The following is a 24,680-nucleotide window of genomic DNA, read 5'->3' on the forward strand; positions in this document are numbered from 1 at the left end:
CCATTAGGTGGCATACACTGATTTAGTGGAGGGACTCCTCCCTGCCAAGATGACATCAATTACCTAAGGGAGCAAGACGAAGGAGTTCAATTGTGCGACAGAAGAGCCTCCAGCAGTGGTACCTTGTTTGGAGGATAGATGAACATGCTCGGAAGTTCTGGTTACCACACTCTCCTGGCCAATCTGGTGCATTAGGATATCTAGGTCCATTCTTCAGAACTCAGAGCGGAAGAGGAAGTGGCAGGAAGGCATAAAGGAGTCCGGAGCGCCAGTCTCCGAGTGAGAGTTACATTGGAAACTCTAGCGCGTAGAAGTTCTGACAGTGCACTTTCTCGGCAGTGGTGAAAAGATCAAGCCAACGCTCTCCCCATTGTTGGAAGACTGCTTGTGCCACCTCTAGGAGCAACTGCCATTTGTGATTCACTAGGCACCAGCGGCTGAGTTGGTTTGCGCTGGCATTTAAAAATCCCACCATGTAGTTCACCACCAGATAAATCCCTTGCTGGTCCAACCAGTTCAAGAGGTGCAAGGCCTGGCACAGGGCTCACGACCTCACCCTGCCCTCCTTGTTGCAGTACCACATGGTGGTGGTGTTGTCAGTGAGCATCTGCACCAGCCTTCCTTTGATGGGTGGCAGGAAGGCTTTCAACACCAAGCGAATCGTCTTGAACTACAATAAGTTGATGTGAAGTCAAGTCTTTGCCGGAGACCACAGTCCTCTGATCTCCATCTCACCTAGTCGGCATCCGCAACCCAATAGCGATGCATCTGTGATCACAGTAAGCACTAGGTGGGGTAAGGCGAAGGGCCTGCCACTGACCCAATCGCGGCCACTGCAGACCTTTTGCAGTCTCCCCTGATATCTGAATACTATCTGGCAAATTTTCCAAGATGTTCGGTCCGCTGGAATTTCAGGCCCTACTGTAGAGCCTGCACGTGCAGTTTGGCATGCAATACCAGCAGGAGGCCAACAATGCCAGCAGCCTCAGTCATCCATACTGAGAACCAGTACAGAGGCTGAAACATTTGATCATGGCCCAAATGTACTGGACTTTGTTCCAGGGAAAAGGCACAAAATTGTACCGTATCCGGAATGGCTTTGATTGAAGGAAGAGTCTGCGAAGGAGTCATGTGTGACTTCAGTTCATTGCTAGTAAACCCTTACAATGTTAGGTGGTTTGCCATCATCTGGATGTTGTTGACAACAGCCTGGGGTGAGCCCACCTTCAACAGCCAGTTGTTGAGTAGGGGGGGAGGGGAGACTGATATCCCCAACCTTTGTAGATGTACTGCGACCACCATCATTTCTGTGAACACCAGAGGGGCCCTGGTGATCCCAAAAGGGAAGCACTGCTAACTGAAAACGCTCCCGGCCCATCATGAACAACAGGTAGCGCCTGTGGGCTTGCAGGAAAAGGATGTTGAAATAAGTGTCCTGCAGGACCGACAGGACCTGGGCTAGCGTGACTATCTTTAATTTGATCCTTCTGCAGGAAGGCAATGAGAGGGCGAAGATCTTAAAATAGGACAAAGGCCTCAGTCCTTCAGCACAAGGAATTGCAAGAGCAACAGCAAGTTTCTACTTCCCAGGCCGGAACCCTCTTTTTGTCCTTTTGGCCAGAAGGGCCTGCACTTCCTGCCGTAAGGCAAACAAGTGGTCCTCTATCAGCTGCCCTACAGGCATAGTGCCAGGCACACAATCTGCCGGATCCATTTGTCTGTTATGATGGCCTGCCACCCCTGGAGTGAATATCAGACCCTGCCTCAGACAGGGTGGCTTTGTGTCAGCATGGACACACTAAAGTGGTTTTGATGTTAAGGCCGATGGAGTGGCGGGAGACTGGGCTGCATGTTGCTCTTGCTGTCCTCTTGGTTTCTGGGAATTGTAATGTAATGTAAGGTAAAGTAAGGTGGATTTGCAGAGCGCTGCACGTCACCCGTGAGGAAATCTAAGCGCTGAGAAGGTGACAGTAGGCGCTCTTAGTAACTCAAGCTACTACATATAGTGACCAGTTCTACATAAAGGATCTGGCGGTTCCATATTGATCAGCAAGCACTACAAAGACATTACTTTACACAGGAATCAGATAAAACTGGAATTGCTTAAAAAGGAGATGGCAGTCGTACATATCACCATGAGTTCTAGATGGAGAGGTGAAAAAAAATATTGTTTCTTCTTTTAATTTTTTTCCTTATCTTTCTTATTTTTAATTTCTGATTTCCGCCCAGCATCCTAGATCGAGGCGGAGCCTTTGTACAAGTTTTAGAAAACATTTAACAAACAAATTGATCCATAACAAGAAATCTAACAAATTCAAGCCTTTATTTATAGACGCCCATGTCCGTTTATCTTTCTGATAAAGACACATTTTGGCTTTCAGGCTGAGCGAGATCAGTGATATAGTGGTAGGAAATACAACATAAACAAAACAATCTTATAAACTGGGTAGATAAAGCACTCAGAAAGAGCTTTAGATGCCCAAAACCATCCACTATTGTGGTAGTATCAGGCCAATTCTGATATAAAGAAATATGAAGCAAAGTCTGTGTTTAAATCAGTAATACCAACCTGTAGTGTTGATGCACCTTCAGTAGAGCTATGGCTTCATAAACCTTGTGTATGGAAAGGAGGTGGGAGGCAGCCTTAACATACTGTTCTTGGAAACAAAGCTGCTTCACAAAAGCTTCTACCGTCCAAAGCCATACCTTGTACCCAGCTGAAAAATAAGAGAGGAAAGCACAAAGCATCACTCTCTGTCCAAAGTGCAACCCATAGCCAAAAAATGGATCCACTTGGAAGTCCTCAACTTGCAGGTACCACCCCATAGTGCTGAACAGAACTTGAAAGCCAAGGCACTGCCAAAGTCTAGATACTGTCATACACTACCGATAAGATACGGCTCAGCCAAACCTATCCCACAAAATCAAACTAAACCTCTGCCCCGGGTTCAAAGCTCATCCCCCAACCTAAACCACAGCACCATAGCCCCTGAAAGTCCCATCCTCCTCTTCCTCACCCCCCCACACAAACCTGGCCCCACACCAAACCCCAACACAAAGATCAAACCCTGCAAAGCCAAAGTGCATTCCTGCCACCAAACTGAAGCGTGGTGCCCTCCAACCCAAAGCACAATCCCCACCCAATAAAAGCACACTTTCCCCCAAATCAAAACACGGTCCACCTCCCTTGCCCAAAGCCACAGCCACTACTGCCTACGCTTCAAAGGAAAAGACAAGAGGGGTTCATGAACATACCCGTGGGGGACATCGCCAGCAACTGGTCCGTAAGTTCTCCCCTCTCAGCTGCCAACTGCAGCGCTGCCTTAAGATCGCCCTTCCACACCATGAGCTGGTGATGCAATTCTGGATGCCCACTTTCCAGGTGGCTCTGGCCTGTACAAAAGTATTGCAAATTCATTATAGCGGATGGAGATAGTCATGGACTACAACTGTATACACCTGATCTACAGAGTTCAATAACTTTCAGTCGTAATGTAAAATGGTGTCTGAATCAGGATTGTGTTGCAAGCAGCCCACTCTTCCCTTTCCCCCCTCCTTTGCTCCCTGGGCCTGCTCTGTGCAAGCCAGATAGCTGTAGAACTTAAAAGGTCCTACCTTCAGCTTCTATCAGGCGATAAAGTGCTGGGCGGTCTGCAAAAAGGCCAAGGTGCATCAGGGACCTGCTCTCGGAAGAATCAGCCTCACAAGCATCTATGAGGGTTAGGAGAAAAAGATAGGAGCCAAAGGAAGGGGAAAGACAAGAAGGAGAGAAGACGATACAAAGGGAGTTGAAGAAGGAGAAGAGCACGAAAGAGACAGGTTAGAGGATAAATACAGAAAATGTACAGAGAAAAGGGGTGGAGAGAGGAAAAAAAGAATTTAGAAAATTCCAGACTGGAAACATGACAAACAAATTACATCCCTTTGATGGATGTGGATTCGTGTCCTCTTTACATTCTTTCAAATTCACTGAGCAAATACAAGAAAAAAGCCATCACCTGTGCAGAAAGAACAGCAGACAAGACAATGGAGGCAAAGGTTGAACTCTCAACCTATGTTAAATGGAGTACTACCATGAATTAACAAGCTAGTATGCCTGAGATGAGTTGCATCTCTCCCCAGACAGTACATGAGATGGAGTTCAACTAGCAGCTTGAGATACTATCTGTGGCCAAGTCGCTTGATTTCAGCTTGAAACATGTACACCTCCCTTAGGAAGAGCTTGTGGGTAATATACTTTCTCGCATGCAAAAACATCTTTCTGGGCTGTGCCCCCTACTCAAATCACCAACGGGAGTTTCAGTGTTTTGGAAACAGGATGTACAGGGTCTGCAAATATGTTTGACACTGGCAACAAGGACTTTCAGTCAAAGCGCAGTTAATTGTTACTGGGCAGCATCCAGTGTCAGAACTGCTGCTTACCACCTGTCCCAAACCAACCACAATTGCATGCCAATTGGAAAGGAAAATGCTACTTACCAGTATGCATCTGTTCCTCGCATGTAGAGCTGCAGAGTTGCACACTGTGTATAGATCGCCACCTAGTGTTGGGCCCGGATGTTTGCAGTTTGTTGTCGTCCTGAAAAGTTCTTTGGAAGTCACGAGATAGGCGACTCCTCCTTTGTACCACATTGCGCATGGGCATCGGCTCCATCCCCAGATTGTTTTTCACCATAGGGAAATGATGGAGCTTTGCAAGAAATGGAAGGATGCCCATATAATTTGTATCTAATTAAGATAATACTGGAACAGACAAGGGTAGCCGGGGAGGCGGGTGGGCGTGTGCAACAGTGCAGCTCTACATGCCAAGAACAGATGCATACTGGTAAGTAGCATTTTCCGTTTGAGGCATACGAGCTGCAGATTTTACACTGTGCATAGATTGTATAGCAGTATCCACTCTTAGCGGCGACCACCTGTATCTGTTGCAGTAGTTTGGAATAATGTTTTGAGAACAGCCTGGCCCACATTAGCTTGTTGTTTGGTTTGCACATCTACACAATAGTGTTTTGTGAATGTGTGAGGTGTAGACCATGTAGGTGCTTTGCAGATGTCATCTAGGGGAATGTTCCATAAAAATGCCATTGAAGCCCCTATTTGTCTTGTAGAGTGGGCTTTAGGAGGAACCGATAACGTACGTTTAGCTTTGTGGTAACAAATCTGTATGCATTTGACAATCCATCTAGCTATCCCAGATTTTGAAATGGGATTACCTTTGTGTGGTGGTGAGAAAGACACAAAAAGTTGTTTTGTCTTACGAAAGGGTTGTGTCCTCTCTATGTAGTATAGCAATGCTCTTTTGACATCTAGGGTATGAAGAGCTCTTTCTGCTACTGTCTGTGGCTGTGAGAAGAAAACGGGCAATTCCACAGAATGATTGAGATAGAAGGGAGAAATTACTTTGGGCAAGAATTTTGGATTAGTACACAGAACTGCCTTATTGTGATGCATTTGCAAGAAGGGTTCTTGAGTGCTTGTAATTTTCGCTAACTATCCGTAGAGAAGTAATGGCTACTAGAACACAACCTTCCACGTTAAAAATTGTAGTTCACATTTGTGTAAGGGTTCGAAGGGAGGTCCCATTAACCGTGTGAGAATAACATTTAAATTCCACACAGGTGAAGGTGGTACCCTGTGGGGAATTATTCTTTTAAGCCTTCCATAAGGGCTTTAATGGCAGGCACTCTGAATAGAGATAGAAGTTGTCTGTTTTGCAGATATGCTGCTATTGAGAGTAGTCTAATAGAGGTATAGGCTAAGTTATATCTTTGGAGATGCAGTAAGTATCCTATGATGTGTTGAATAGACACATCTAGAGGATTAATATTGTTGTTGTGACAATATATTACAAATCGTTTCCACTTGGCTGCATAACATGCCCTAGTGGTTGGGCGTCTAGCTTCTTTAATGACATTCATGCAGTCTGGAGGAAGGTTCAGATATCCAAATTCTAGGATTTCAGGAGCCAGATCGCAAGGTTGAGCTGAGCTGGTTCCAGGTGTCTGATCTCTCCACGGTTCTGTGTTAAGAGATGTGGAGACAGGTGCAATTTTTGGTGTGGTACTACAGACAGTTGTAGCAGTGTGGTGTACCACGGCTGTCGGCCCAAGTTGGAGCAACTAGGATGAGGGTGAGAGAATGCTGCTGTAGTTTGCGTACTACTAGTGGCATTGAGTGGTAGAGGGGGAAAAGCGTCCGCAAATCTGTTTGACCAGTTCATCCATATCGCATTGCCTTTGGACAGTGGGTGTGGATATCTGGCGGTGAAGCTTGGGCATTTGGCGTTTTCGTGGGTGGCAAATAGGTCTATGTGAGGTTGTCTCCACATCTGAAAGATTGGCTGAAGAACTTGTATATGAAGCTCCCATGTGTGGGTCTGCAGTGTTTGACGACGTAACAGATCTGCTATGGTATTTTGTACTCCTGGAACATGCTGGGCTAGAAGGAATATGTTTTGAGGCAAAGCCCACCGCCATATGTCCTGTGCTAGTTGAGAGAGCTGCAGGGAGAGTGTGCCTCCCTGCTTCTGTATATAATACATGGCTGTCATGTTGTCTGTGCGGACTAACACAGCTTTGTTTGATACTTGCTTTTGGAAAGCTTTTAGCGCTAGGAATATTGCTAGTAACTCCAGATGATTGATGTGGAGTAACTTTTGTTGCGGTGTCCACCAGCCTTGCATGGTGTGTTGCAGTAGGTGGGCTCCCCAGCCGGAGAGCGATGCGTCCGCAGTCAAGATTATCTGAGGAACTGGCTCTAGGAACGGTCGTCCCTTGGAAAGGTTTTTGGTGTTCCCCCACTGCAGAGAGCGATGAGTATAACCGTCTACCTACACTAGGTCTGTTAATTGACCTTCAGCCAGGTTCCATTGACGTGATAAGAATTCTTGTAGCGGACGCATTTGAAGTCTTGCATGGGGCACTATGAAAATGCAAGAGGCCAACATCCCTATGAGTTGCATGAACACTTGTGCTGGAAGGTAGTATTTTAGCTGAAACTTTGTTAGAAGAGTTTGCATGCTGGCTATCAGTGGGATAAGCTAGCGCTGTTGAGGTGTTTATTGTGGCACCGAGGTATTGTTGTACCGTGGATGGTTGTAGATGGGACTTGGTGTGGTTTATTGTGAATGCCAATTTGTAGAGCAGCTGTATCGTGGCATGAGTGTGTTCCACGCATCGGTCGTATGAGCTGGCTTTTATGAGCCAGTCGTCGAGGTACGGGAAGACATGGATGTGCTGTATTCGTAAATGGGCTGCCACTACTGCAAAGCACTTGGTGAATACTCTTGCTGCTGTTGTGACTCCGAATGGAAGTACTTTGAATTGATAGTGTTGCCCGTCTATAGTTCAAGTTCAAGTTCAAGTTCAGGCATTTATAAAGCGCACTACTCACCCAGAGGGTCTCAAGGCGCTAGAGGGAGGGGTTCACTGTTTATCGAATAGCCAAGTTTTCAGTTCTTTTCTGAAGGAGATGTGATTCTGAGTAAGGCGGAGGTGGGTGGGGAGTGAGTTCCAGGTCTTGGCAGCCAGGAAGGAGAAGGATCTGCCACCCATGGTGGTTTTTCGGATGCGCGGGACTGCGGCGAGGGCTTGATTGGATGATCTTAGTTGGCGGGTAGGATAGTAAAAGGACAGTCTGGTGTTGAGGCATTTGGGTCCTAGATTATAAAGGGCCTTGTGTGCGTGGGTAAGAAGGCGGAAAGTAATTCTTTTGTTGACGGGAAGCCAGTGGAGGTTTTTTAAGTGACCGGTGATGTGCTCTTGGCGCGGGATGTCTAATATGAGTCTCGCTGATGCGTTTTGGATGCGCTGGAGCTTTTTCTGCAATTTTGTTGTAATTCCGGCGTAGAGAGTGTTGCCATAGTCCAGTCGACTCATGACCAGTGCATGGGTGACAGTCTTTCTTGTTTCGAGGGGGATCCAGCGGAAGATCTTTTTGAGAATGCGAAGGACGTTGAAGCAGGAGGACGATACGGCGTTGACTTGTCTGGACATTGAGAGAGAGGAGTCTAGAATGAAGCCAAGGTTACGTGCATGGTCCGTGGGTGTGGGCGCTGATCCCAAAGCGGAAGGCCACCAGGAGTCGTCCCAAGCTGAGGGGGAGGACCCAAGGATGAGCACCTCCGTTTTGTCTGAGTTGAGTTTTAAGCGGCTCTGTTTCATCCATTCGGCTACTTCTTTCATACCTTCGTGAAGGTTGTTTTTGGCGGTCTTGGGGTCTTTGGTGAGGGAAAGGATTAGCTGGGTGTCGTCGGCGTAGGAGATGATGTTGAGGTTGTGTTGACGTGCGATGGAGGCGAGGGGACTCATGTAGACGTTGAAGAGGGTGGGACTGAGTGAGGAGCCTTGAGGTACGCCGCAGATGACTTCGGTGGGCTCTGAGTAGAAAGGGGGGAGTCGGACTCTCTGTGTTCTCCCGGCTAGGAACGAGATGATCCAGTCCAAGGCTTTTCCTTGTATGCCGATGTTGTTGAGGCGTTGTATGAGGGTGTTGTGACAGACAGTGTCGAAGGCGGCGGAGAGGTCGAGTAGAATGAGGGCCACTGTTTCACCGTTGTCCAGGAGTGCTCGGATGTCGTCAGTCGCCGCAATGAGGGCGGTCTCGGTGCTGTGTTTAGCTCGAAAGCCGTTCTGTGAGGGATCCAGGGAGTTGTTGGATTCAAGGAAGGCTGCGAGTTGGCTGTTGACGGCTTTCTCGATGACTTTGGCCGGGAAAGGGAGGAGGGAAATGGGTCGGTAGTTTTTCAGTTCTGAGGGGTCTGCTGTCGGTTTTTTCAGAAGGGCGCTGAGTTCGGCGTGTTTCCATATTTCTGGAAAGGTGGCGGAGTTGAAGGAGCAGTTGATGACATCGCGGAGTTGGGGAGCGATGATGGAGTCAGCTTTGTTGAAGATGTAGTGGGGACAGGGGTCGGAAGGTGATCCAGAGTGGATTGAGTTCATGAGGCGAATGGTATCTTCAATGGTGATTGGGTTCCAGGAGTTGAGGTAGTTAGTTGGAGGGGTGGGATCAGAAGGGGGTGGGGTGAGTTGGTCATTGGGAGTATTCTTGAAGCTGTTGTGAATGTCGGCAATTTTGTTGTAGAAGAAGGAGGATAGCGCATTGCAGAGGTCTTGGGAGTTAGTGATGTCGTTGGATGCTGCGGGAGGGTTGGTGAATTCTTTGACGATATTGAAGAGTTCCTTGCTGTTATGAGAATTGTTGTCGAGACGGTCCTTAAATGCTGATTTCTTGGCGGATCGAATCAGTTGGTGGTGTTTGCGGGTGGCTGTCTTGAGGGAGGCCATGTTGTCTGGGGTTGGTTCTTTTCTCCAATTCTTCTCCAGGGTGCGGCATGTCTTCTTGGATTTTTTAAGGTTATCATTGAACCAGGGAGCCTTTTTGCTGAATGATTTCAACTGGTGTTTTTTCAAGGGTGATAGTTCGTCCGCACTGTGTGTAATCCATTGCCTGAGGTTTGTGGCCGCTTGGTCTGGGTCCGTTGTTAGGGTAGGAGTGTTTTGGCTGAGGGATGCGAGGAGTTGGTCGGTGGTGATTTTGTTCCATTTTCTTCGGGGTATGGGTTGTGGACGGTTGTGGGTCAGGTTTGTTTTGTAGCTGAAGTGAACACAGCTGTGATCCGTCCAGTGGAGAGCTGTAGTGTGATCGAAGGAGATGTGCTTGCTGGAGGTGAAGATAGGGTCGAGCGTGTGTCCGGCTGTGTGAGTGGGGGTGTCAACAAGTTGTTTGAGTCCGAGATTGGACAGGTTGTCCAGGAGGGTGGTGGTGTTGTTGTCGAGAATGTTGTCAAGGTGGTAGTTGAGGTCTCCTAGAAGAATGTAGTTCTCGGAGGCGAGGGCGTGCGGGCTGACGAAGTCAGTGATGTCGTCGCTGAATTGAGATCGGGTGCCTGGGGGCCTGTAAATGAGGGTTCCTCTAAGGGTGGTCCTGGGGTCGGTGTGGATCTGAAAGTGGAGGTGTTCGGCGGTTGCAAGATTGTCGTCAGAGCTGGTTGTAATTTTGATGGTGTTTCTATGGACGATGGCGATGCCTCCTCCAGTTTTTTTATTGGTGCGGTCTTTTCGAATGATCTTGTAAGTGTCCGGTATGGCTATGGCGATGTCGGGGGCAGAAGATGCATTCATCCAAGTTTCAGTGAGGAAGGCGATGTCAGGTGACACAGTGTCGATTAGGTCCCAGAGTTCGGTTGCGTGTCTGTGGACCGAGCGGGTGTTCAGTAGGATGCATTTCAAGTCTTTGGGTTCGGAGCGGAGTGTGGAGGAAGTGTGTTTGGTGAGGGTCCTGCAGCAGTTGAACTTACAGGAGAGGCAGGAGAATGGGCCGTGGGTACGTCCTGGGGTAGCTTCGCAGCATAGTGGGGTGCGTCCGGTGTTGAAGGCGAGGAGAGTAGCGGCATCATAAGTTACTCTGGGGGGTTGGGAGCGGCATAGGGCAGGGGGACGGGCGCTGGGCGCGGTCCAGGCGCGGACGGGTGTAGACGGGCTTACCTTTGGCGCACCTTCGGCGCGCATGGGGCGCGATCGCTGCGCGTGAACGCTGCGCGCTGATGCATCTGTCATAGGTAGGTGGGTAGGGGGAGGGGCGAGGGAGGAGCAGCTGGGAGGCGGGTGCGTGGTGGAGGGGGCGGGCTCCGGGCACAACAACAACAATCAATAATGGCGGCTGGGGCTGAAACGCCGACCGGGATGGGGAAATGCTTCAATGGAATGAGTTGGTCAGCGAGGCGCCTGGGGAGCGGGGCACACTATGCAAAGGGTCACAGCAGCAGGTATTGAGGAAATAAGGCGATCGGCAATGCGAGCGACCACAGGCACTTAAGGTCGAACAAACAGTGCAGGCAAACAATATAGGCGCTAAGAAGTACACAAATCAATTCAGTTAATGCAGGCACGGAAAAGCGCTAACGATACCCAGGTAGAGTAGGTACAGTGGGCAGAGGCAGTAGTGAGCGACCGTTTCTGACGAAGTCAGGACGGTCACAGTGCTTCGGAGGGCAGGGGGGAAGCTTAGCCTCTTAGTGGGAGGGAGGAGAAGCTGGGAGGCGGGTGCGTGGTGGAGGGGGCGGGCTCCGGGCACAACAACAACAATCAATAATGGCGGCTGGGGCTGAAACGCCGACCGGGATGGGGAAATGCTTCAATGGAATGAGTTGGTCAGCGAGGCGCCTGGGGAGCGGGGCACACTATGCAAAGGGTCACAGCAGCAGGTATTGAGGAAATAAGGCGATCGGCAATGCGAGCGAGCACAGGCACTTAAGGTCGAACAAACAGTGCAGGCAAACAATATAGGCACTAAGAAGTACACAAATCAATTCAGTTAATGCAGGCACGGAAAAGCGCTAACGATACCCAGGTAGAGTAGGTACAGTGGGCAGAGGCAGTAGTGAGCGACCGTTTCTGACGAAGTCAGGACGGTCACAGTGCTTTGGAGGGCAGGGGGGAAGCTTAGCCTCTTAGTGGGAGGGAGGAGCAGCTGGGAGGCGGGTGCGTGGTGGAGGGGGCGTGCTCCGGGCACAACAACAACAATCAATAATGGCGGCTGGGGCTGAAACGCCGACCGGGATGGGGAAATGCTTCAATGGAATGAGTTGGTCAGCGAGGCGCCTGGGGAGCGGGGCACACTATACAAAGGGTCACAGCAGCAGGTATTGAGGAAATAAGGCGATCGGCAATGCGAGCGAGCACAGGCACTTAAGGTCGAACAAACAGTGCAGGCAAACAATATAGGCGCTAAGAAGTACACAAATCAATTCAGTTAATGCAGGCACGGAAAAAGCGCTAACGATACCCAGGTAGAGTAGGTACAGTGGGCAGTGGTCTATCACAAATCTGAGATACTTCCTGTGAGCCTTGTGAATGGGAATGTGGAAGTATGCGTCCTTGAGATCTAGAATAGCAAGGAAGTCCTTTTGTGACAGGAGTGGAAGGACTTGTTGGAGTGTGACCATGTGAAAATGGTCTGACTGTATGTATATGTTTAGCGGTCTGAGGTCTAGAATAGGCCTTAGAGAGCCGTCCTTTTTTGGGATTAGAAAATATAGAGAGTACCCAATAAAAAACCTTTGAACATAAAAAAAAAAGAAAATATAGAGAGTAAACCCCCTTGTTTTGTTGTTGCAGAGGAACTGGTTCTATTGCACTTTTTTGTAGCAGAGATACTACTTCTTGCTTTAACAGTGATAGATGTTCTTGTGACATTGGACGCTGTTTGGGTGGTATGCTTGGGGGGGTAGATTTTAGTTCTAGACAGTAACCGGAGTGAATAATTTGTCGCACCCACCTGTCTGTTGTGATGTGATGTTGGTCCAGACAGGAAGGAATTATTGTAATCTTCCCCCACAGGAGTGGAATGTTGGGGGGGAGAGGGGAGGAAAGTCATTGGTTAGGGGTAGAGGCAGAGCGGGAGTTGTTGGTTTTGCCTCTTCCTTTGTTGTTGTTACCCCTGTAACCCCCTCTCTGGTAGCCCTTAGTGAATGTGGATTGGCTAGAGGTTTTGTAAGAAGTGGAGGGACTTTCCGAGGAGTAGCCTCTAGTGTTGCCTCTGTATGATGAGGGACGAAAAGAACATCTGGGAGCTTGCTGCTGCACGGCTCCCATAGATTTTGTTGTATCAGTGTCTTTTTTCATCTTTTCTAAAGACACGTCAACATTTGGGCCAAATAAATGTGTCTCGTCAAATGGCTGATTAAGGATGAAGTTTTGGACCTCAGGTTTAAAACCTGAAATACGTAGCCAAGCATGTGTACGTAGTAGGGTGCTGGTATTGATTGCCCTTGAGGCGGTATATGCAGCCTCTAGGGCACAACTAATGGAAGTATTAGTAATATTTTTACCTTCCTGTATAAGTTCATTTGCCCTATTTTTGTATTTGTCTGGTAGATGCTGCATTATGGACTCTAGTCCATCATAATGTGCTTTGTCATATCTGGCCAGCAACGCTTGGGTATTGGCAATGCGCCAGATATTAGCTGCTTGTGACGCTGTTCTTTTGCCGGAAGCGTCAAGTAGCTTAGATTCTTTGTCTGGTGGTGAGGCCTCACTTGATGTCTGGGAATTAGCACGTTTACGTGCATTAGACACTACTAAAGAGTCTAATGGTGCTGGACCTTTAATATAGACTGGGTCTGTAGGGGCAGCTTTATATTTTTTCTCAATGCGAGGACTAAGGATTCTAGCCCTGACAGGATCCTTAAAAACTTCTGTTGCGTGCTTGATGACACCCTTAAGCATTGGCAAGATGGCAGTAGACCTTTGTGTGTTATCAAAAGTGTCTAGTAGGAAATCTTCCTCCACCGCATCAGTGTGTAAGTCCACCCCATGATATTGGGCAGCTCTTTGGACTAGTAGGTTAAAACCTATAGTGTCCTCTGGTGGGGAAGGTCTAGAAGGGTATATATCATCTTGTGGGACATAAGGCACATCAGGGGTGTTGTAATCATCCCATGGATTAGGTGACTATCGCTCCCTGCTGGGTCATGTGAATCCCCACCTGTGTCATCAGAGTCTATGTCTGCATCATCGTCTGGATTAGGGGATGGTGTAGGTGAATGGTGAGGTGGAGGAAGTGTGGGAGGAGGAACAATATTGGGAGGTGGTGGAGAAGGGACCCTTAATGGTGAGGTTGCAATGTCTCTCTTCTTTGGAGGAGGAGGAGGTGCTGGCACCTCAAGTGGTCTCTCCTTGGAGCCATGAATCAAGTGACAAGTCTTAGGATCCTTTACAAGGGTTTTTTTTTTTTTTTTAAGTTTTCAAAAAACCTTTATTGGGTCATCTTGCAATACACGGCTCTTTGCCTACAACCCGGAGGCCGGCAGCAATCGTCTAGCAGTTAATCAATAATCATAGCTGTTTGGTTAACATCCTCAGGTGTAGGCAATGTAATGTTCAGAGTTGTGATCTTAGTCAGGTATGGAATTTGAATCAGCTTATCTCAGCAAGGAACGGAAAATAGTTCAGCATCGACATCACACCTCGCAGCGGTAAAATTCGCATATTATAACCAGTCATATATGTCCCTTTCTCCCCTCACACACACTGTCTAGATTTCTCAGTGTAGGCATAGCGTATGACGTTGACATGTCCCCCCCCCCCCCCATATAGCCTGGCGTTGGTGCCTAACTGAGTGCAATCTGTCCTGTCTGGGGGGTCCACATCTTTCATTCTCCGCCATTCTGCAAATGGGGCCCATATGTCTTTTGGTCTAGACCTGTCCGGCATCTGTTCCCAATATCCCTCTAGTTGATCTTTACAGTATACGACTGCCTTTACCCAGGCCACCGCCACCGGGGGCTGTCTCTTTCGCCAGTGTATTGCCACCTGTCTCTTTGCCATCAGTAGCAGCATTGCCGTGAATTTCCGTCGCCCCACCGGGATATCTCTCACATAACCCAATAATGCCAGTCCTATCGTCCTCTCATCAGTGGTGCCTATGATGTGTTCAATGTGTGCGAGGACCTCCTCCCAGTAGCGGGAGATCTCCGTGCACTCCCATGCCATGTGCGTGAAGTGGGCGTTGTGCACATTGCATCTCCAGCACCTGTCATCATCCCTCAGTCTCATACGGTGCATCTGAGTAGGTGTGCGGTATAAGCGATGCAAATAAGTTATGAATGAGCCTGAGTCTATAATTGGGCGACAGATATTGTAGTTGGGTACAACAATAAGACCACTGTTCCTCCGTGAGTTCCAGGCCTGCCTCATCATTCCAGGCCTCCCGCGATCTAGGACTTACAAGTGGGCTTTCCTTCTGTGTAATGCTATAAATGCGCGTGACTAATTTGTAAGGCGAGGCATGTGCTAGAATGTTTTCAAGCGCCGGTAACTGAGGCGGTTCATTTGGGAAGTCGTCATAGGTGGCCTTGCACGCAGCTCTCAGCTGGTAGTAGAGCAAGGTATCGGACGCCGTAGGGGCCTCCGTGCCACACATATCCTGCAGCGTCAGGAATGTCCCTGCCGGGTATAGGTCCCTCCCTTTATGTAAGTTGTGTGCCTGCGCTCTTTTCGCTACTGCTGCATCCATCAGCGGTGTCAGCAATGGATTGCCCCTCAAGGGCATCGACGGGGCGTATAGTTTGTCAATGTGTGCTCTATTTGCTATCTTCCTCCAGGCCCATCTTACACTTTCAGCGGTGTCAACATCTTGTCGTGGGTGCTTGTAAGGGTGGAATACTGCTCGGTTTAAGGGGGTAGGGGAGACTCTATCTATTTCAATCGCTACATGCGGTTGGTAGGGAACCGGATGCAGCCAGTAATGTAGGTACTGTGCTTGCGCGCTGTAAGCGTATAATTCAAAGTCTGGAGCCCCCAGACCTCCCTGTGATAATGGCAGAGTCAATACCTGCCAGGAGACACGAGGCTGTTTATCCGCCCATATCAGGACCAGCACCGCAGTGCGTAAGCGTTTGAAAAAGTGTACGTTCAGGGGGATGGGCAGGTTCACAAAAAGATATAGCAGCTTGGGAAGTATTATCATCTTCGCAATGGCGATGCGTCCTGTCAGAGACAACGGAAGGTTCTTCCATCTAGCAACCTTGCACTCTATCCAGTCTATGGCTCAGCCATAGTTCAGCGTCCATAGTTCCTGTAGAGAACGGCTCAGCTGAACGCCCAGATAGCGCACCCCCTCAGTCGCCCACTCTATAGGAAATTCTGAGTTAATCAGAGCTGTATCGTCAGTCAGTGGGAACATAGTGGATTTGTTCCAGTTAATCTGTATGCCTGTCAGACCGCCGTATCTAATGAACTCACGCATGATCGTGTCAAAGTTCTCTCGGGGATTATTGAGATAGACAGTTATGTCGTCTGCGTATAGGGAAATAAGGATTCCCCGCGTAGTGAAGCCTATGCTCTCATGTGCGTGTTGCTGTCTTAATTTAGCTGCCAGGGGTTCCGTTGCGATAGCAAACAGCAGGGGGGACAGTGGGCAACCCTGCCTCGTGCCTCTGGTTATGGGGATAGGCTCAGATGTGCGTCCGTTTACTCGGATCCTGGCAGAGGGGTCAGTGTATAATAACTGAATTTGTTTTAGGAATAGTGGGCTGAAACCCAGCCGCTGCAGCAGGGTCAACAGGAAACTCCACTCCAAGGAATCAAACGCCTTTGTGGCGTCCAGTAGAGCCGCTGCTGCCTGTACGTGGGGGGCCAAATAGTGGAGCATACCAAAAAAGGTTCTCAGGTTATGCGCCGTGGATCTCCCCAAAACAAATCCCGCCTGATCTGTTAGTGCGATTTGCGGTACCATGGGTGTCAGCCGATCCGCAAGCAGTTTAGCGTAAATTTTAGCGTCGAGATTAATAAGGGACAGCGGTCGGTAAGAGTCCGTTCTGGTAGGGTCTTTATCCGGCTTCAGGATCGTAATGATTATAGCTTCGCGAACAGTGGGCGGCAATCTACCGACCTGAAGCGCCTCCTGATACATTCCATGCAGCCAGGGAGCCAGTAACTCAGCATATTTCTTATAGAAGGCAGCCGTAAGTCGGTCTGCTCCCGGTGCCCTGTCCCTTGGCATGGCGGTTATTACTTTCTTAATATCTTCTACCGTGAACGGTAGCTCCATATATTGCCGCGCTCCGTCGTTAAACCACGCATGGCATATCTCATCTAAGTATGCGATCAGATCAGCCTGCGTCGGGGACACTTTAGAGGTGTACAGCTCCGCGTAGTAAGCAGTGAATTCCCTCAGAATATCCGGTGGCATGCGCACCGTCTCACCCCCCATTGTTCGCAGCTCTGCCACATAAGAGGTGCCCCTTGGCGCTCGAAGCAAGTTAGCTAGGGTCCTACCTGGTCTGTCACCTTCACCATATTTACGTGCTTGCGCATGTTTATGTAGGTACACTACTTCCCTTTCCGCCTCAGTTTGATATTCCGTTAGTTTGGATCTAATGTTTGCTAGTGTGTCGTGCGATGGGCAGTCCACCTGCCTCCTCTCTAGGTCCTGTAGGTCTCTCTCTAGTCTCTGCAGGGTGTTCCGTATGTCTCGCAGTACACCAGTTTTCAGAGCAATGCAATCCCCCCTTACCACAGCCTTAAAGGCCTCCCACAGTACTCCAGGGGAGTCCACCGAGCCCACATTTAACGTGAAGTACTCCTCGATTCTGGTTCTAAGGCCCTCGCGAAAAACCTGATCTCTCAAGGCCTTGGAAGGAAATCTCCACGCATAGGGCTGGGTGTACGCCGGGGGCACTCTGATGATTAACTGTACAGGGGCGTGGTCCGACAGAGTGCGGGCAAGGTGTGAGGTCTCAGCTACCCATGCGTGTAAGTCTCTTGTTAGTAACCAGTAATCCAACCGTGACCATGCCCCTCTGTGGTGTGTGATACAAGTGCCTTCCCTACGCGCCGGGTTCGCAACTCTCCATGCATCTACCAATAGGAGATCACTTATTATCTCATGTAACAGTTTCGCAGCATTAGGGTGGTGCGTACGTGAGGCTCCCTGTCCAGTGTCGCAGATAGCGGGATATTAAAGTCTCCTCCCCATAGTATCGCTATAGGGCCTAGTTTCTGTATTTCGTGCCATAACCCACCATAGACCTCAGGGCTGTCTGTGTTAGGACCATAAATGTTTACCAGGGCAACAGTCGTATTATACAATGCTCCCACCAGTATGATGTATCTGCCCTCCCTGTCAGCAATCGTGGAATGTGTTCGCAAATGTAGGCCCCTCCTAATCATTATCGCCACCCCTCTCGAATATCTAGAAAACCCAGCCGCAGCAATTACCTCCCACCTCCTATTCCTCAAAGTGGTCGTGTCTGTAGAGAGTAAATGGGTTTCCTGTAGCATACATATGTCTATATCATGCCTCGCTAGGTAAGCTTGCGTGAGTCTAATTTTTCGGCGGTCATTTAGCCCCCTAATATTCCACGTGAGACATTTCAAAGTGTTCATACAATTCTCAGTCTTGCGTGTCGCCATATCTCAGCTAAGTCAGGCACATCTGTAAGTGACAGCCGCCAATACTGCGACGGCCTCGCGGGTATGTCAAACCGTAGTCCCAGAGCGCAGGAACAACACACATCAAGCACGGCAAGCATATCGCAAATCACAACATTCCATTGCAATGGTATGCACGACGACCCAAAGAATAACAAGAATGCTAACAACAACAAGTTTCCCCTCCTCCCACCTCCCACACCAACCCCCCAATTAGGTTGTGCATCATGTTCCCCCCCACCCCAACACATTTCCCTGTTCGCAGTGCAGTAGCATCCATCAGGGATCAGTTCAACAAGTGCAAAAACTGTGGGAATCATCCCAGAGGGTACGCAGGGGGACCACCTACTACCCTGTGCTCGTGACAGGGTGACCAAGCGCTGCTAGGAGCACCGCCTCCCCGGAGCCCATCGAACCATACCGTACATCATGTCAGATGAGTAGTCCAGGTCTTCCCTTTCCGCAGTTACAGCTCTTGTCCCTTCGCCGCAGCACAGTCTCAGGCAGCGTGCTTCATATAGGCAGCGCAGGGAGACATCATTCCACATCACTGAGTTGGTCCGGCGCATTCTGCTCGCCCCGAGTTGTCTTTTGCTTTTGTTCTTTCAGCAAGTGCTTAGCATATTGTAGTGCAGCTTTCGCATCAACAAAGAACGTCGGCTTACCCGGACCCTGTACTCTCAATTTTGCCGGATAGATCAACGCATATTTCGTTCCCGTTTGTTGGAATATCTTCTTTGCAGGTATGAATTCCCTGCGGGCTGCCTGCACCTGGAGAGTGAAGTCCGGATATATTGCTATGTTATTGCCATTATACCGAATCGTGCCTTTTTCCCTGGAAAGTCGCAGTATAGCGTCTCTGTCCCTGTAATTCAGGATTCGGGCCAGTATTGGCCTAGGCGGGGCCCCCGGTTTTGGTGTTGGCCCTAGTGACCTATGCGCCCTTTCCACTAAGAACATTGAGGACAAGCCGTCTCCAAAGAGGTCTTTCAGCATGGTCTCCATGTATCGCTCCATGTTCGGGATGTCCGTGGATTCCGCCACGCCCGTGACGCGTACGTTATTCCGGCGCGATCTCGCTTCCAAATCCTCATTCTTTTGCTGTATCAGTTCCAGAACCTTATCCATGCCCCGAACCTTCTTCTCCAGCTCCGTCTGGCCCTCCTCAGTTTCAGTTACCCTAGTTTCCAGTACACTCACCCTGCCTTCCTGCTTGTCCATGCGTTTAGTAATTCCATCCATTCGGGCAGCCAGGGTGTCCATCTTAGCGTCAATTGTCTGCAGGCTTGTTTTCAGGTCCTGAAACATGTGGCGAATATCCTCGTCCGGGAATTGTTGCGCGCCCTCATTGCCAGCATCCATCTCAGATTGGTCCTGGTTTGGAGCCTTCTGCTTTGTTTTGTCGAATGTAATTTTTGGTTGCCGCGTATCTGGCTTCCCCATGGCGCCACCAGCCTCAGCTATGTGGGTCCTGCACTGCAATTCGTGCCACTCAGTTTCTCTACTCGGGCACCAGCACTCCACTCGCGTAATCAGCGTTCTGTGGCAGCTCAAACGTCCCCTGCCTCTCCAATCACGCCTCTCAGTCCCCGTATCAGCAGCAAAGTCACCAGTTAGGCACGCTATATTATGTCTATCCGCCCCCCTCCACAGCCAGCAATGTGCGCCAGAAAGTCACCCCAGGTGCCACGTGTCTCGGGCCTCCAAGCAGTTCTCTGCCTCAAGACACAGCTCACCTCAGGTCACTGTGCCTCCGCTCTCAGGTCAGGCAGCTATGGTCAGGATTCCTCAGCAGGGCTTGGGGAGCGTTCAGCCTCACCTCCAGCAGGCAGCAGGGAATGGCAGTGTGGCCAGGCAGGCCGACCGTTCTGTAAATGGCGGCCGGGTTGCGATGTCCCTCGCAGCAGAGATAGCTCCAGTCGCTGCTATTCTGCCGCGTCTGGGCGGCTCAACAAATCGCACAGGAGCCCTGATCGGCCCCTTTTCACTCCTGTCTCGTCGCTCACAGCGCCGGCTGCAGGCAGTGAAGCTCCGGAGGAGGGGGCCGCTCTTCAGTCGCCGTCTCTCGTAGCAGCCGCCACGTCCTGCCCCGAGGCGTCGGTCGGGAGGTCCCGATCAGCAGCACGCCTCCAGACACGCAGCAGCCGCAGGGGTCTCGCTCCAGCCAGCGGCCGCTATCGCACTCCAGGCGCCAGCGATGACCCGCCTCAGCTCTCGTCACAGCTGCCAATTCAGACCTCCCCCACTCGGGCTGGGCGAAAATCAAGTCCCCGGCTCAGCCCACCCGCGCAGGCCGCGCCCTCTCAGGCAATCACCGGGCAGCGGAGCCTTTGTCCTCGCGTCTCAGGGATCCAGTTCCGCCAGGGAGGCGACCGGAGGATCGACCTGACCGGAAGGCTCTGCGGGGGCCCGAGGTGCAGTGTCAACTATACGGATTGATGCCGGATTAGTGGCTTGGTCAGCGGAGCCGCCGAGTTAAGCGGCCATTTCGCTCGGTGGTCAGACCACGCCCCCTTACAAGGGTTTTTTGGTTAGGATCAGGTGTGAAAAGTTCCTCTAAATAGGGCAAATCCTTCGGCGTCGAGGATTTTGGCTCCGTAGGTTTTTTTTGGCACCGAGTCGGCAGCTGGTTTTGGGTCTTTTGGTTTAGAAGTGTGCCCTTTTGAAATGTCCTTTACCGGAACCTTTTTCTTCGGTTCTGGGTGTTTTTTGGGTTTGAAGCGTGTTCTTGAGCTTTATGCGTTTTTTTAGTGGGCTCCGAGTGTGGTTTCTGCATCGATGAGCCGCTGCCAGTCTTCGGCGCCAAGTGCTTAGGTGTCGGAGCAACGGTCGGCGTGGTTGAGGAAGATGGCTTTTTCTTCGGTGTCGATATAGGATCGGCACCGGTGATAGGCTGGCTCGAGCCGGAGCTACCTGAAGGCTTAGTAGGCTTCTTTGCCGGGCCTGAAGGCGGGGCGTGGGAAGCAGTCTCTCGGTGTGCACCCGGGCCCGAAGTGAGGGTGTGCACCAAGCCTGTTTGGAGGGTGTTGAGGAAGGATTGGTGTCGCCGATCTTACTTAGGACCCGTTGAGCTGGAGTGACTTCCTCGACGTCGGAGTCTTCGGCATCTGAGGAGCCAGTACTCTCTTCGGCGTGCTGGTGTTCTGGCACGTCGATGCCCTCTTCGAAGATGTCGTCGGGGATGGAAGCTGACAAACGAGCCATAGTTCTTCGAGCTCGTCGGTCCCGGATCTTCTTGGAGCGGAATGAGGCACAAGCGGAACAGTCTTTGGCCTCGTGCTCCGGTGAGAGGCAAATGTTGCACACTTCAGGTAGGTCGGTGTGGGGAAACGTCGACCCACATTGAGGACACTTTTTGAATGGCGTCCTTTCCACGAGGCAGGAACTAAGGCCTAGGTAGGCCCGAAGGCCTTCGTCGACGACCGGAATCGAAGACTTCGAAGTGGTGAAGAATCGCTTAGATGGAGAGCGATCGAAACAATACCGTCGAACTGGGTGAGGATTGCGCGCCGAAGGAAATTTGGTTCCAAACCGGAGCGCAGGAAACACATCTCTGAGCCCGATGGCAGAATAAAACAATCTGGGGATGGAGCCGATGCCCATGCGCAATGTGGTCCAAAGGAGGAGTCACCTATCTCGTGACTTCCAAAGAACTTTTCAGGACAACAACAAACTGCAAACATCCGGGCCCAACACTAGGTGACTATCTATGCACAGTGTGCAATCTGCAGCTCATATGCCTCGAACCCTAAATTATAGCCTTTGGTTACTTTAACAAATTCTCCAGCCACAGTGAAGTCAAAAGCTAAGCACTACGTACACCCTTTTAGGTTTAAATTTCCATTTTAGGGAGAATAACGACAAGCTGAATAAGAACTCGTGCTTCATAAATATACCAATACTGTCACCTCATGGATTCTCACAACCCTATCCAACCTATAGATAGACCACAATCAAAGCCACACATTAAAGATAGACGAGCACAAGTCTTCCATTTTCTTTTATCATTTCCTTTAAAGTCAATTTAATGCTGCATGGTTCTGATTTCTGGTTGTTGTGTACCAACTTTATACACTTTAGTAATACTTTCTCATCCTGTGACAAAGCCTTATCTTCTCCAGCCTGAGAAAACTCCTTCTCTCCACCATTCTTCAACACCCTTAAAGGTTCAAACAAGTTATCTCTGTACCTTCTTCTATCTGCCTTCCCTGTCGAGTGGTCAGGCGTTCACAAGCTCTCAGCACTTTGCTAAGGGGCTTCACTAAAGGGTAATTCAGCCCGACAGTTCAGTGGGTTGCAGGAGCAGAGGAGATTGCAGACCTGCCGCTCTGCACATGTATGCTGTAAGGAAATAACTCGGATGTGCAGTAATGTGTCAGGCTACAAGGCCACATTGGTACTGCGGTAACCAGCTATCAGGGTGAGGAGCTCTCTCTCAGAAACGTCACCAGATCTGCCACAGCAACCTCTAGTTCAGGACCCCCTAATTGTGTCCTGGTATTTCCTTTGGTCCACTTGGCTACCTCTGGTAGTCTACCAACGCCCCTTGAGCCGGTCTCCCTCCTTTTCCTTTGATGCCCAGGGACTCACAGTAGAGTGCTCTGACCACCTTTCGGCAATCCCACTGTGTGGGGCTTAATGGAGGTAGCAGGAGGTCTTGTTAGCTCCTAAGGAGGACCCTCAGCAGCCAAGGGACCTTAATCAGTCAACCAGCAGTGCGTCAGGAGGCGCGTTTGCAGAGTGATCAAGAAAGAGGGCGGGGCCTCCGGCAAGTTGCTAGCTTTTTTTTTTTATTCTAATTTTTAGGAAGGAGGAGGCCACGTGGCACTCCCTTTCCTGGACTACTTTGGTCCCTCGGGGACCCCATCCCCCCAGGACGCCCCGTTTTATTTATTTATTTATTTTTAAAGTGAGAGGGGCCGTGTGGCCTCCCTCCATGGCCGACTTGGTTTTTAATTTTTTTTTTAATACAATTGAAAGGGAGGGGGGCCGAGCAGATCTCCACTCGGGCTAATTTCGGTCCCGGGGGACCCCATATCTTTTTTTTTTTTTTTTTTTAAAGAGAGGAGTCCGTGCAGCTCCTATACCGGGTTGCTTAAGGCACGGGGATCCCCCATCCTCCAGGGCCTGGCGTGTAGTGTTGGTGCCCTGGTCCCATCCATGGCACCCACAATTTCAACATTGGGGACCACAGGGGAAACCTGAAGGCCCCCGCAGTCCCTCCCAGCTCCCCGCCTCCTGCAGTAGCCGGCATTGCTTTGAGACCCCAGGAGCTGCTAACATGCAGCTCCCTGGATCTCAAAACAGTGTGTCTGTTTCTCCGCTCGCTTGACAGCGGGCAGGGAAACAGACATGCTCCGCTTTCAGCAAGTGAGAGCTTTTTCTGCTCTCGCTTGCTGAAAGCGGAGCACTGTTTGCTACGGAAACAGACATGCTCCGCTTTCAGCAAGTGAGAGCTTTTTCTGCTCTCGCTTGCTGAAAGCGGAGCACTGTTTGCTACGGCTTGGCAGAAGCATTGCTCCCACCAACCCATCGCACACTGCAATGTCCTGGAGGTGGGCACCCCGACACATTGCTGGAGCAGGCCTCGGGGTGGTGATTCCCAGGGCCATGTATGGCTCCAGGGGGGCAGAGGCTGCATGCCACCCTCCTTTCTTCTTTTAGGGCCTGCCCCAGGGAGGTGGTGGGGGTCTGTGAGGCTCCCCAAGCCCAATATAGAAAGCCCCAGGAAGTGGTGATCCCGGCAGCAGGGGGGTCTGTAAGGTCTCCCCATATGATTGTAATATGACCTAGGGAGGTGGCGGTGCCCGGGGCTGCGGGCGGGCCAGTGGGCCCACCAGCATACATACATAATAAAAAGTGCCCGAGGAGATGGCTGTCCCCGGGGTTTTGATTAGCCCAAGGAGAGGGGGGGCTGTGCACCCGCCTTCTATATTTATGATATGCCCCCAGGTCCTATCCCACCCGGGGGTAATTTTAGAACAAGTACAGGAGCCTTAGCTTGCTTTTTAAATAAGAAAATGTAAAAACAAAATCAGGAAAAGTACGAATATTGCGATTTTGCGTCAAACGGGTTAAAAAAATGCTTTTATGCCGTGGCGGGCCCCAGGGGGACTCTTAGACCATGGCTTGGGCGTCAGGGTATCCCTACACTGCCCACTTTTCTTTATTTTGACTTTTTTTTCTTTGGACTCTGAAGCCAAGCCCCAAGATGGCTGCCAAAAGTTCCTGCTTAAAGTGTTGGCAGTCAATCAGAGCTGTGCATTTCTCTGCATGAGCTCATCTTTGCCGCGAAGGCTTCGCAACAATAGATATCACTATCTTTTTCTTCTTAAATTTCTCAACAACCACTGAAGGAATTTGCACCAAATAACAAAAAGCACAATCTGCGTAGCAACACCTACCTTTCTGCCAAATTTGGTCCAATTCCATTCAGTGGTTCGAGCTGTAGTCGTGTTGACAGGTTTCTATGGGAATTAAAATAGCAAACGCACCCTTTTTTCGACCACATTTTTCTCAGCCCCCACAACTTTCCATGTGCTACAAGAATCACCGGAGCACTTTCTTTTGTAAACTTCCGTGAAACTTTGTCAAACGGTGCCAACGTTATAGGCAAGTGAAAAAAAACTTTTCCTATGGAAATATGATCCTATATATAACTACCCATACATATACATATCCTTTCGAGGGTGCCCCAGATCTTAGAAACGCCACTCCACGAGGGACGATTTAACAAAATCTTAATTG

The 24,680-nt window shown here is 50.0% G+C and overlaps 1 protein-coding gene across 3 annotated transcripts in view; it reads right to left on the reverse strand.

Annotated features, from left to right (window-relative positions):
- GEMIN5 (gem nuclear organelle associated protein 5) overlaps positions 1-24,680 on the reverse strand; it is a 384,438-nt gene that overhangs the window by 92,576 nt on the left and 267,182 nt on the right. For all 3 annotated transcript variants that reach the window (XM_078653694.1, XM_078653693.1, XM_078653695.1), the window contains 3 exons: positions 3,616-3,711; positions 3,256-3,393; positions 2,570-2,717 (listed from right to left, as the gene is read on the reverse strand). In XM_078653694.1, coding sequence (XP_078509820.1) covers positions 2,570-2,717; positions 3,256-3,393; positions 3,616-3,711 — 382 coding nt within the window. The remainder of the gene's footprint in view (positions 1-2,569; positions 2,718-3,255; positions 3,394-3,615; positions 3,712-24,680) is intronic.

Source organism: Lissotriton helveticus, chromosome 7 (genome assembly GCF_964261635.1).
Source record: "Lissotriton helveticus chromosome 7, aLisHel1.1, whole genome shotgun sequence".
NCBI lineage: Eukaryota > Metazoa > Chordata > Amphibia > Caudata > Salamandridae > Lissotriton > Lissotriton helveticus.